General features: G+C 54.6%; 2 protein-coding genes across 2 annotated transcripts in view; both read right to left on the bottom strand.

Moving 5' to 3' along the window:
* Nucleotides 1-12,306, bottom strand: part of LOC119107839 (fibrillin-2) — a gene marked incomplete at its 3' end in the record, with an annotated part of 63,122 nt that overhangs the window by 9,756 nt on the left and 41,060 nt on the right. Inside the window, exons 4-9 of the mRNA XM_037231394.1 lie at nt 9,974-10,278; nt 7,764-8,922; nt 7,393-7,541; nt 6,502-6,633; nt 5,537-5,659; nt 5,039-5,137 (exon numbers count right to left, since the gene is read on the bottom strand). Coding sequence (XP_037087289.1) covers nt 5,039-5,137; nt 5,537-5,659; nt 6,502-6,633; nt 7,393-7,541; nt 7,764-8,922; nt 9,974-10,278 — 1,967 coding nt within the window. The remainder of the gene's footprint in view (nt 1-5,038; nt 5,138-5,536; nt 5,660-6,501; nt 6,634-7,392; nt 7,542-7,763; nt 8,923-9,973; nt 10,279-12,306) is intronic.
* LOC119107840 (dentin sialophosphoprotein) lies at nt 1,946-4,964 on the bottom strand. Its single transcript, XM_037231395.1, has one exon. The coding sequence runs from the start codon at nt 3,205-3,207 to the stop codon at nt 2,230-2,232; it is 978 nt and encodes a 325-aa protein (XP_037087290.1). The 5' UTR covers nt 3,208-4,964; the 3' UTR covers nt 1,946-2,229.

The raw sequence follows: 12,306 nt of genomic DNA, 5'->3' as shown, positions 1-12,306 counted from the left end.
CAGGTCAGAGCGTCACGATATACTTGGCGGACGGTATATATATATATATATATATATATATATATATATATATATATATATATATATATATATACATGGGATCATAAACATTGCAGTGTGTTTCACATTGACACAAAAATATAGGCATGTGGCATCTTGGCATATATATATATATATATATATATATATATATATATATATATACATATATACATATATTCTTTGTTCATTCAACGTTCACACATGCTTATTTATAGCTTTAGCTAGGTTATGCATTCTAACCTCTCGTAGCGTGAGGTCATGGCGATTTTTTGTAAAAGTTGAGGTCGTCCTGGAAGACGTTTCAGAAACTCCTAGACTGATCTCTTGTTACGAAATTGATTCCCATACTTGTGTTATATTTTGGTGAGCTGCATTGCCATTAAAGCTTGCTGAGAGGGGATAACTTGTGTCGCGAGCTGAAGTTATGTCAAGTTCCAGTTCGTTGCACGCATCACCAAAGCAACGTCACGCGATAAAACGCCAAAACCTTTTTTATGTTCGAGTGAGGTAGATTGGAACTGCAATTTGCCAGTAAACCGCGCAGTCTGTTGCAAGCATGAGTTTGGCCGATTCAAACTACATTTTATCCATGTCACACCCAATCAGTATAACAGGTAGAAAATATACACTACAGGCTTCACGTACTGAAAGCACTTTATATGCCACTCACATACATGGGATCATAAACATTGCAGTGTGTTTCACATTGACACAAAAATATAGGCATGTGGCATCTTGGCATTCCACAGCCCAGTACAATATCCACTATAAAGGCATGTATGGGAAGCAGCCAACGCCCTGCTGACATGCATTTCGGATACAAATTTTCAAGACATTGCGATTAAGTTGAACAATTATGCGATTCAGAACACAGGTTTCCAGAAATCTTGCATAACCACCTGATCTTTTAAGTCATTCGATATTAAATGACGATCAACAAATTTACCTGCGCTGAGGTTGTACGATCAAGGGTTATGTGTCGTTGCTAGAATCAGTCCGATAAGGTTAAGGTCATTGACTATTGAGAATTGAGGTATACAGTGGCGTGAGTAATCAACTTGATTTTTCAGTAAGGCTTGAGGTTTATTACGAGCCAAGTCAACGATGAGTGGCAGGTTTGCCGGTGAAACATACACTTCCAAACTGGGCCATGAAACGTCAAGTATATAGAAAGAACATGTGTATTATCCGTCATTCCGTCACGTACGAGCGTCAACAGGTCATATCATCTCCTTACAATACCCCACAACAGAACAGCAACATTTACAAGTGTTTGATCGAGTTAGCGCGATCTAGCGGACGGTGACAAAAAGCAAGCTTCACACTTAGGGAGCGAGGTCTCCGCTCTTCCACCACCAACAAAACGAAGCCCGTTCACCTGCCGTCTGTCGATCCCAGCAGCGGAGCTTCGTGGGCGCAGTGGCGTCAAATCCAAGCCGGTTCGGCCGGCGTCACGTACACTACCAAGCAGCATGGGTGCAGCCCCGCCCAGCCCGGCACGCGGCAGTGACGGACATGGTGTCAGACCGCCGGCCGGTAGGCCCGGACCGCAGCCCGGCGACCTAGCAGCAGGTACACAGCTGCGAGACGGCCCGCTCCAGCTGCGCGCGCACGTCCGTGTCGACGGCGGCGGCCACCTGCTGGCGCAGCACGTCCAGCAGCGCCGCCTTGTCGATTTTGGACCACTTGCTGGGCACCCCGCTCGAGTACGTCAGCCGCGTGGAGCCCGGCCGGGCGGCGTAGCTGGAGAGGGTGCGGGGGGTGCCGTCGTCGCACAGCTGGAACTCGAGGTCGGCGCGGTAGACGTCGGTGCGTGCCTGCGCCAGGCCGCGCGCGTCCTGGCCCGGCACCACGCGGTACCGGCCCACCTGCCGGGTCAACCACGCACTGGTCAGTTGGGCTGCTTTCCCAGAGCACAGCATTTACGTATATTGCATGCTGCATGTATTGAAAGACGGATATGGAAACATGCATCAGCAACACTGTGTATGCTATTATACAAGACAATATCCAGATAAGCGAGAGACACTATTCCGTCCGGCATTGCACTTTCAGCCTTTCATCTTTTGCTTTCTCCAAGAAAGCGTTTTGCATTATTAAACCCCCCATTCCTCCTGAACATAATGCAACGCCGTAACCAAACAATGTGATGCGACAGTACCGACAGGCGGTTTTGCATGAACCCCATCAGCCCTCAGGCGACCTCCCGAAGCTCGAGCCGTTCCCTGACCGCTCACTGACCCGGATGCGGTAGCTGGCGCGGCTCAGGATCTGGCTCAGCCTGAAGCTGGCCCTCAGCCTGTTCTGGCCGCGCCACAGCACGGGCGTGCCGTCACTTCGCAGATCGTGCAGCCGGTCGACTTTTCCGTTGGTGATCTTCATGTTGAGGTCGCGTCGCGAGCCGTCGCTCAGCGTCATGGGGATGATGGTGCGCTGATTGGCGAGTCGCTTCCCGCCCTGGAAGTTGGCCTCAAGCAGGTTTTGGCGCGTGCGAGCGACGATTGCGTTGAAGTGCTGGGCGGCGGTGCCGCTCGCCACTAGACGGTCGCCCTCGGAATCGGTCGAGCTCTCGCTGGTGAGGTCGCTGGTCTCTTTGTTCGAGCGGTTTTCAGGATTGCTTCGCTCCTCGTCTGAGCGCTCCGAAGATTCTTCGCTGGAGTCCGAAGACTCTTCGTCCGAGCTGTCTTCCGAATCACTATCCTCATCTGATCCTTCCGAAGATTCTTCGCTGGTGTCCGATGACTCTGAGCTGTCGTCTGAGCTGTCTTCCGAATTTCTTTCCTCCTCATCTGACCCCTCCGAAGGTTCTTCATCGGAATCGCTGCTACCTTTGTCCGTGGTGTCTGAGGTCTCCTCACCAGGGTCGACTGCAGAGTCTTCTGACCGTCCTGCGTACTCCTGTAAAGTGTCTGGCTCGAACAGCCCAAGCCGATCCAGGATGCGGGCATAGCGGGCCATCTCCGGATCCTCAGTAACTCCGCGGCGGGCCACTTCCTCGCCCTCGGGACTCTCCGTGACTGGCTCCATGTCATCAAGGGTGTTTTGGATGTCTACTGCCTCCTCGGGCCGGGCCGGGTCGGGGTTCATGAACCCCAGGCCGTCCCCGATGTTGCGGCCTAGGGCGCACGGCAGCGCCAGTAGCAGCAGGCATGGTGTGACCCGCATCTTGCGCCGCTGCACAGTCAGAGCACATGGTCAGAGCAAATACTGGCTGGCTGGTGGTAACGGCAGTTCAGTCATCGATTACAGCACAATCAGTCGAGGGATAATGGTGAGCAATGTCATAAAGTGTTTGTCCCACATTTGTATGAAGCTTTGAAGTGAGATAGACAGTTGGGGATCTTTACGTGAAATTCACAAACATAGGGCAACCAATTGTAAAACGCGCTAAAATATGAAACCAATGGCAAACAAATTAGAAAGCAAAATGCATAAGCACCTCATCGCTCATTTACATCTGAAACCCACCCGAGCAACGTTTAGCTATACGGGATGGCGTCAATGGCAGCATGATAGCTGCATCGTCTTGTTCAGTGGTGATTATAAAATGTGGGATGTCGATTATCAAGCCAGCATACATTTTACATAGAAATAGGCATGATTTGTGTAATGATTCGTGACACTATGATCGGTTCTGCACCGATGCTCCGTCACTGCTCTTACGATCCCCTTGAAACTTCTGCCGTGGTATCGCTCATCAAGGGGTTGTCTCTTCGACTACTTGTCCGCACATTTCATGCAGCTATGATGTGATAAGGAATCGTCATATAGGTATGGCGGGTATCGCGGAACCATAGCCCGCTTGAATTATGGCGTTTAGGTCAACACCATGTCAGGTATGTATACAATTTTTGTATTTTGTGGATTTTTGCGTAGGTACACAAAATCCAAAGTATACCTTTCCTTACCGATAAGAAAAAAAATTCAAGCTCAGAAATAAATACGATAACGCAAGCATGCCCCTCCACTGTCAAAAGCAAAAAGCATCTCTCATCGTCCTTGAACAAAATTAAGGGGAAACAGGAACAGTTAAGAGCGTTACGGCCAGACGGCCATTTCTTTTCGACCTGGTGTCAGCAACAACATATAAAAGACCCCTAAAAGAATGTTACCAATCAGAAGACCTCCCCCCCCCCCCTAATGTACTTCCTTCACGCCACTCAGTCTCTGACCACACAGACACATTCTGAACATTCCAAACAAACATGCACGTTGCCGGTACATAATACAAACAACCCTTACACAGTCGCGCGCTAACTCCCAGCCCCCCACGCATAAAGGTTAAACAAAACATGTCACTCAGTTCATCAAAGGCATCATTTGGTCAACTCACCTTTCTCTCCGAGCGCCACGAACGTCACGCCCCGTCACCAACGGAGCCCGGTATTTAAGCAAAATTGATGCCTATTCATCGCCGCGTGTAAAGCACGTCACTGCACAACTGCCGACAAGGCCTTCATCTGACGATTGCGTCTTCGAAGTGCGCATGCTCGGGCGCTGACAAGGCACTCGATGTGCCAGTCAACGCCCAGGCAGGTGTGGGGTGTCAGAATGATGCCCAAAAACACCCACAGGCAGACACGACGCCAGCGTTCCGCGAGTCCGCCATGTTTGGTCCCGTCCCAGGTCAAATGTCAATTAGCAATATACCGGTGTTGATAACGGAATACACTTCTGCAGCCAGCGCAAAACATGAGCATTTCGTTTCTAAGTGATCATTTTCTTATCAAAGATAATTATCCAATGATGCTGACTTTACTAAAGAGAATCTGAGTTCCGGCCCTGGACTCTCAAAGTTGGGCTTAGATCCTCATCCAAGTCAAATCAACTTCGGATAATGTCATTGCTTTTTTGGCCCAGCATGCTGTATCCAACAGCTAGTGCTCCATAACCAACATTCCGCAACTCCTAACAAACTATGCGGCAGACTTTCTAGACGCATATCGAGGATGAGCTGCCGAGTGACGAGTGTGATCGGCGCGAGCTGCCCTCTGACCTGGCACCCCGTCACAGGAGCACTTGTAGCCGCCCTCGGTGTTGGTGCAGGTGTCCTGGCAGGGGCCGTGTCCGTTCCTCAGAAGACACTCGTTTTTGTCTGCCAGCAGAGTGAAGGTGCGTGCATGAGCGAAATGGTTTAGTATTCACAAGAAACAGGAAATGAACCGTGATATTTTTTCAGTAAAATGTGAAAGCTAGAAACAGGACAGAAGGTGGGGAAAGAAAGGTGTTGAGCCGGGTAGAAAACCGTGAGAAAACGAGGGATATGCCTGCTGGGATGGGATAGTGTGTAGGAGTGGTTTGGATGGACTGAGCAACAGCACGTTGAGGCATCCGACAACAACGGCAGATTTTCAGTCATACTTGCCTGTCAACTACTTTGCCAAGCAATCAACAACCATTGATGTGCACACTTTTGCAACGTGCACGAGTGTCCCTGCCCCTGTCGGTGAGAGGCGGCACATAAGCCAGAAGCGACGCTGAGCCCCGTCCTCACCTATGCACTGGTCACCGCTGGAGGCCAGCCGGTAGCCCGTGGGGCAGTAGCACTGGTAGGAGCCCTCCTTGTTGAAGCAGACTCCGTCGCAGACAGCCTCATTGGTCTGGCACTCGTCCACGTCTGCCCGGACCGACTCAAGCGTCACCACAGCAGCAGCGGCTGATCTCTTAGTCCGTCGTGCCAGCCACCAACTCCATGCCAGCACTCCATGACTCCCTCCCTTATCCAACCACCGCCAGGCTCCGTAGAAGGCTGTCAGCTGGTTGTTGCAGTTAGGTCAACCGGTGCTTGAACCATAAAATATGGGTCAATCAGTCTGCTCTGAGAGAGTAAGCGCCAACCAATCTACACAGACGGCTCGAGCTGCCGTAGAGAGCTTGTGGAGATACCATGCGTATATTACACCCGTTGGTATACCCCTCCCCCCTCGACTTTCTGGCCCACCAGCAGTCAGGTACTCAGATTGCCTGCTTTTTTCCTACAATATCTGTATATAAGAATGTGACTGTGTCTTGATTGTGTCAAAGATGTTGCTTATCAGCTAGGTTGCAGCGGAGTGGGCCATTTTTCAGAAGAAAGTGTACATTTTCAGTTATGTTATACAACGTGACCATTCCGTTCCATATGAGGGTCGATATTCTTAGATTTTGCTTCGATAAAACTTGCTTCAAAGCAACACGCTTATTGATATCTTATAAGCGACGCAAAATGAAGCGCTTTAACCTCGGATAAGTGTTTAATGGACAGATACCGCCGATGACCATTACTATCGACCATCTCCTTCGCATTTAAGGTGCACTGTCCATCATAATTTGCGGTCACGGGGCCAACAGTTCTCAAAGGTCGGCATGCAGCGACCGTGAGAGCGGTTCGACAGCCTGCAGACGGTCGCCGCGTCATTTCCGGTCGGCGGGCGGCCCCAGCCGAGCCGCAGCTACGTCAGCGACCAGCTCAGCACTGACCTCTACACGACCGGCCGTCCTCGGCCAGCGTGAAGCCCCTGTGACAGGCGCAACGGACGCCTTCGCCCTGCACCTGACAGCGCTGGGCGCAGCCGCCCTTGTCCGCCCCGCAGGCGGCGCCAGCTGGCTCGTCTGAGGGTCAAGGTCGCCCTGCCAGTCAACGCACCAACGGGGGGGGGGATGATGCTACGTGGGATTGGTCAGCATGTGCAGTTGGGACCTTGCGCGGCAGTTACGTTGTTCGCACTGTGCCAGGTATTGCAAACGGTAACTAAATGCTCGCAATTCATTGCGCTGCTCTATTTCGTTTTGCTCAAACGATGACACATCCGGGCACAAACGGCACGACGAGATGTGCCGTAGGCAATCCGGGGGATGGGCCGCATTCGGTGATACTACCAAGCGCATCACAATCCAATAATAATGCAACGTATCCGCTGTCACCATCCAGCTGTTTTGAGATCATTTCCAGTAGCATGGGCTTCGACTTAAAAACTTTACCTAGTCCTCAGACGGACCTTGCCACTTAAACATGACTCAGTGAAAAGAATAATGAAAATGTGGTGCTACGTTGCATAATGCATCACAAGGTGTTGTCGGAAACCTTGTCACATGTCGCTGGTGTCGATGTGCTCCAGCCTCAATATCCAGCCCACGGCGGGCCCATGCGTGACAGACACGGCCAGTGTGCAGACGCACACGCTCCTAGTGCCCGTGTTTAACCGTCGGAGTCTATCGAAGTGTCCGCCTCATCCTGCCTATTTCAAATCAGCAAGTCGCACCACCCACCACCACGTGTGGCAAGCCGTGCTGCGTCCAGAGATGGCCCATCTGGAGGGCGCAATGCTGCCACGAAGAGCCCATCGCCGCCGTTGCGTGTAGCAGTCTCACCGAACGAAGCGCACTGAGGCAGTGTGCCGAGCCACCTCCGTTCGGAACAGAAGACCGCCCTCGCCCGCGCGTCGATCATCTCGTACCCTCCGTCGCACAGGAACACCGCTTCCAGATAGACGTTGTTCGGAGAGTCGGGGTTGGTTACCCTGACAAACATGGAGATAGTAAGCCGCCATCAGGAGCCGTTGTCCTGGAAATATCGCTATCAAAACCCAAAGAAACACGCGGAGCATCAAACGCAGTTTGCGCGACGTTGTGTCAACGCTCCGATATTAGCACGTCGATGTAGCGTAATCAGAACGCCGCAAGCATATGTGGGCACACGGCTCCGATGGGCCTCATTCTGCGCCGTGCCGGCCTCTACTGACCTGTTGTACGCCACGACGGCACCATGAGCCACCTCAGGCGGCACGATGCGGGGCACGTCGCCCTGACCGAACAGCTTCAGGCACGAGAGATCGAGCAGCGTGCGGTTGATGGCGTCCGGCGCCGTTTCCACGAACCGGTCGCCGCCAGAGACCTGCGGCTCGTCCTCGTCCAAGTCGGCCAGCGAGTTGGTCAGCTCCTCCTCGGCGGCTGACACGGCGATGGTGTTGTCCAGCTGCTGCGGACCGGCGTCTGGCGGTGCTCGGGTGGTGACAAACGCTGGTGGCGGCGGCGGCGGCGGCACGTCTAGCTCGTTGCTGGGCTCGTCCTCCTCGCCGTCGTAGTACTCGTAGTCGTGGTCATCGGCGTCATAGTCGTACTCGTCGTCGCCCAGCGGCTCGTCGTAATTGTCGCGCTCCGGAGCCGCCGCTGCCGCCGTGCCGTCCCCCTCGTGGCCGCCCTCGTCGTACCCGTCCCCAGCGGGACTGGTGAGGTCCCCTTCGTAACTGGAGCGCGTCGGCACCGGCGTGGGAGTGGTGGTGCTCGCCGGCGTTGTTGTCGAGACCTCTGTTGTTGTTGTGGTCGCTGGCGTCGTTGTCGACGCTTCCGTCGCCGGCTCTTCATCTGCCTCCTCTCCCTCTACCCCCTCTTCGTCCTCATCGTAGTAATAGTACTCGTCTCCTTCCCCATCGTAGTCACCCTCGTAGTCTTCGCCGTCCACGTACTCGTAGTCATAATCCTCGGCGTTGCGCTTGTTCTCCACCTTGTCGAACACCTGCCGGTCCTGACCGCCGTCGAACTGTTCCGTGTTCTGCGGCGGTTGCGCGTCGACCTCCGCGCTCGGCTGCGGCGACGCGGACGTTTCGTCCTTCGCGGTCTCCGTCGTGCCGGCCCCCGACGGCGTGGCCTCGGTCCGGGGGCGGTCCGTCTTGGCCGCCGGCGCCGGGACGGCTGTGGTGGTGGCCGCCGCCTGCTCGGGAGCTGAGGTCGGAGTCGTGCTTGGCGGCTGGCGACCGGCGGTGGTGGACGGGGTCACTGCCGACGTCGTGGAGGTCCGCTCGGAGGGCGAAGAGAGGGAGACTGACGCTGTCGTCCAATGCTGGTGCACGTCGATGACCACCGGCGAGGCAAGCTCGGACTTCGTCGCCTTTGTCTTCTTATCTGAGGAAAGGGAAGTTTCCATGTCACTGCCAGCGCATATCGACGGTGAATGTTGGCCAATCCCGACCAACGTGCTGCAAAGCACATTAATATTGATGTTCATGAATTGGGAACAAAAACTGGAATAAACTGTCAGTCTCGTACGCATAGACACGTCTGCAGTCCGTTGGGTTGTTAACCCGTGCACCGACATGAGCGTTAACTATGTCCGTGTATTCAGTGCATCACATGAAGGCAAGGAGGCGTGTAATGTGTATGTATTCGCAACAGCGTGGGTCTGAACTTGACGTGTTGACGGTGTGATGGACCCTGGTTAAAAGCAGCCTGAGGCGCGCAGACTGGAATCCGGACTTTGCGTTCAAGCTAGTGGATGTGATTGTCATGCTTATTACGAAGGCGTCTGCAGCCTGGTTGCAATAACTTGGACAGAATATAGCATGCGACTTCTCGTCACGCCTGGTGGAGGTTAACTGCGTCAGTGAAACAGCCCGAACTCAGCGATTCCAGCCACATCCGCAGGGTTCTGTGATCTCTCTGGCTATTGTCCCTGAAGTGATTCTTGGCGATATACACGTCACGGCCCGACACAAGCCTAAATTTTCTGCTCCAAGGAGAAACATCGACATGGCATGTCGATGAAAAGATAAAACGATCTACAGCCGAAATGCGGACAGGACACGGGGCTCGTTTAGACGACACGATTACTTCACCTCTGACAGCAGTTTCCGCGTCGAAGGAATACATTTTTGGTGTTGGTTCTGCTTTTATACGACTCACATGTAAGGATGTGCGTGTAAAGGAGAGGGAGGCAGTGCACCATATCGTGGAACGTTGCTGTATGCTCTTTAATCTTAGGCAATTCTCAGAAGGCAGAGTTCGTGAACACTTATGCTGACCAAAGTGCAACACTGAATGGAACAGTCACAGCTCCTAAACGTCAAGCGTCCATGGTTATTATATCATAATAGGAAATGTTCGACTGAACTACTTGCAACATACCAGTACACTTGCACCATCTCTGGTTGATCAGTATGGTTCAACTCAGACGCACCCTTGCTACGTTTCCTGCCCTTCTCTGCTGCCCTCTGCAGCTTCCTGAGCCGACGCTTCTCCGCTTGCTCCAGTTTCCTCCTCCTCTTCCGTTCTTCGCGCTCGCGCTGCTTGCGCTCGAGCCTCTCCTGTTTCCGTCGGCGGCGCTCCTCCTCCTTGCGCCGCTTTTTCAGCTCGCGCTGTCGCTGCTTGTCCTGCAGGCGGCGCTGGCGGCGCTGCTCCCGTGTCAGCTGGCGGGGAGGCCGGCGGAGCAGCGGCGCCGGTCTCGGAGCCGGCTCCCGTCGGGCGCCAGCGCCGGTCGCCACTCTGTCGGCGCAGCACGGGCCGTCAGCCCACGCTGACAGGCGCGCCGCAGCTTGTGAGGCGACTTTCACGCACACGCAGACCCACGCACAGGGACACACGCACACGATCACGTCGACAGGGACACGCGCACAGGTGGATGCGTACACGCGACCACAAGCCAGAGAAAATGCCTATCTATTTTATTTTAGAATCATGAAAACGCACGGCCTTCTCTGAAACCCTCTGCGGCTTGTTTAGATATAACTGAACAAATATCAGCACATCAACAAACAGGACATCTGTGCGAACCTGAAACCACAACAGGCTGTTGAGACAAAACAGTGCTCAGGCAGTAATGTTAGCTCATATCATGATGGATTTCACGGTCTAAGAAGCAAATTTTGTCACTTTCCTGGTAATTTCGTCAGAATTTTCGCCATCATTGTGGCTTCAGACTTTTCTGAATCGTCCAGCAAACAAAAAATATCAGATTGCGATGTCATTTGTTAGCTTGTAGCGGGGCAGCACGGCTAGTGCATGTCACCACTCCATCCGGCGGTCGTGACCTCCAGCTCTGAGCCCGCGACCCGCATCACTGCCTGCCTGACACCCGCACCCATGTCGCACCCAACACTCGCACCCATGTCCCACCCGACAACCGCACCCATGTCCCACCTGACAGCCGCATCCCAACTTCGTCCGGCCCCCGCACTCCTGCTCCACCAGGCACCCGCACCCCTGCCCCGCCAGGCCCCGCGTCTTGTCCACCCGGCCTCGGCAGCTCTGCCCCGCCCGGCCCTGCATCCTTGCCTCGCCCGGTCCCCGCACCCCTGCCCGCCCGGCCTCAGCAGCCCTGCCCTGCCTGGCCCCACAGCCCTGCCCCGCCCGGTCCCGCACCCCTGCCCCGTCCGACACCTCATCTCTCGCACGACCGTAAATCACGCGGCCGCACGCTTTAATCAGCGGAGCGCGCGCGATGGGCGGATCCGCCCCCGCATCGTCCCTGCGCGCCGAGTTCGTCTCCTGACCGCACCGTCAGCTGAGCAAGCGCCAATTGAGCACACGCCCACTCGGCACGCGCGCTGCGACGGACGGCGCCGGGTCGGACGCGGGTGACCGTGGCTGGGACGACCTATGAGCGTTGATCAGCCGTGTCTGCAGGACCGAGCGCGGCTTGGAACGGGCGGCAGGGCGGTCTGTCTGTGGGACTGTCGGCGTTTCCTGCAGGCTTGACAGCCGGCTTTGTCGTCTCATTCATCAGACGGGCCGCCAAGCTGACAGCGCCAGGGTCGGGCATTGCGCCGGGTCGGCGCTGATGTCCTGCTGTCTGAGTCACGCCGACAACGCTGACCATCCCTGTCTGCGGAGCTGTGAACTGATGTCCCGCTGTCTGATTCACGCCGACAACGCCGACCATCACTGTCTGTGGGGCTGTGGACTGATGTCCCGCTGTCTGAGTCATTCCGACAACGCTGACCATCACTGTCTGCGGACCTGTGGACTGATGTCCCGCTGTCTGAGTCAGGTCGACAATGCTGACCATCACTGTCTGCGGGACTGTGGACTGATGTCCCGCTGTCTGAGTCATGCCGACAACGCTGACCATCACTGTCTGCAGGGCTGTGGACTGATGTCTCGCTGTCTGAGTCATGCCGACAACGTCGACCATCACTGTCTGCAGGGCTGTGGACTGATGTCCCGCTGTCCGAGTCATGCCGACAAAGCTGACCATCACTGTCTGCGGACCTGTGGACTGAAGTCCCGCTGTCTGAGTCAGGTCGACAATGCTGACCATCACTGTCTGCAGGGCTGTGGACTGATGTCTCGCTGTTCGAGTCATGCCGACAAAGCTGACCATCACTGTCTGCGGACCTGTGGACTGATGTCCCGCTGTCTGAGTCGGGTCGACAATGCTGACCATCACTGTCTGCAGGGCTGTGGACTGATGTCTCGCTGTCCGAGTCATGCCGACAAAGCTGACCATCACTGTCTGCGGACCTGTGGACTGATGTCCCGCTGTCTGAGTCGGGTCGACAATGCTGACCATCA

The sequence above is a fragment of the Pollicipes pollicipes genome, unplaced genomic scaffold (assembly GCF_011947565.3).
Source record: "Pollicipes pollicipes isolate AB1234 unplaced genomic scaffold, Ppol_2.1 Scaffold_6686;HRSCAF=7923_pilon_pilon_pilon, whole genome shotgun sequence".
NCBI lineage: Eukaryota > Metazoa > Arthropoda > Thecostraca > Pollicipedomorpha > Pollicipedidae > Pollicipes > Pollicipes pollicipes.
Note: the sequence above shows the minus strand (reverse complement) of the source record. Positions and strands in the feature narration are given on the sequence as shown.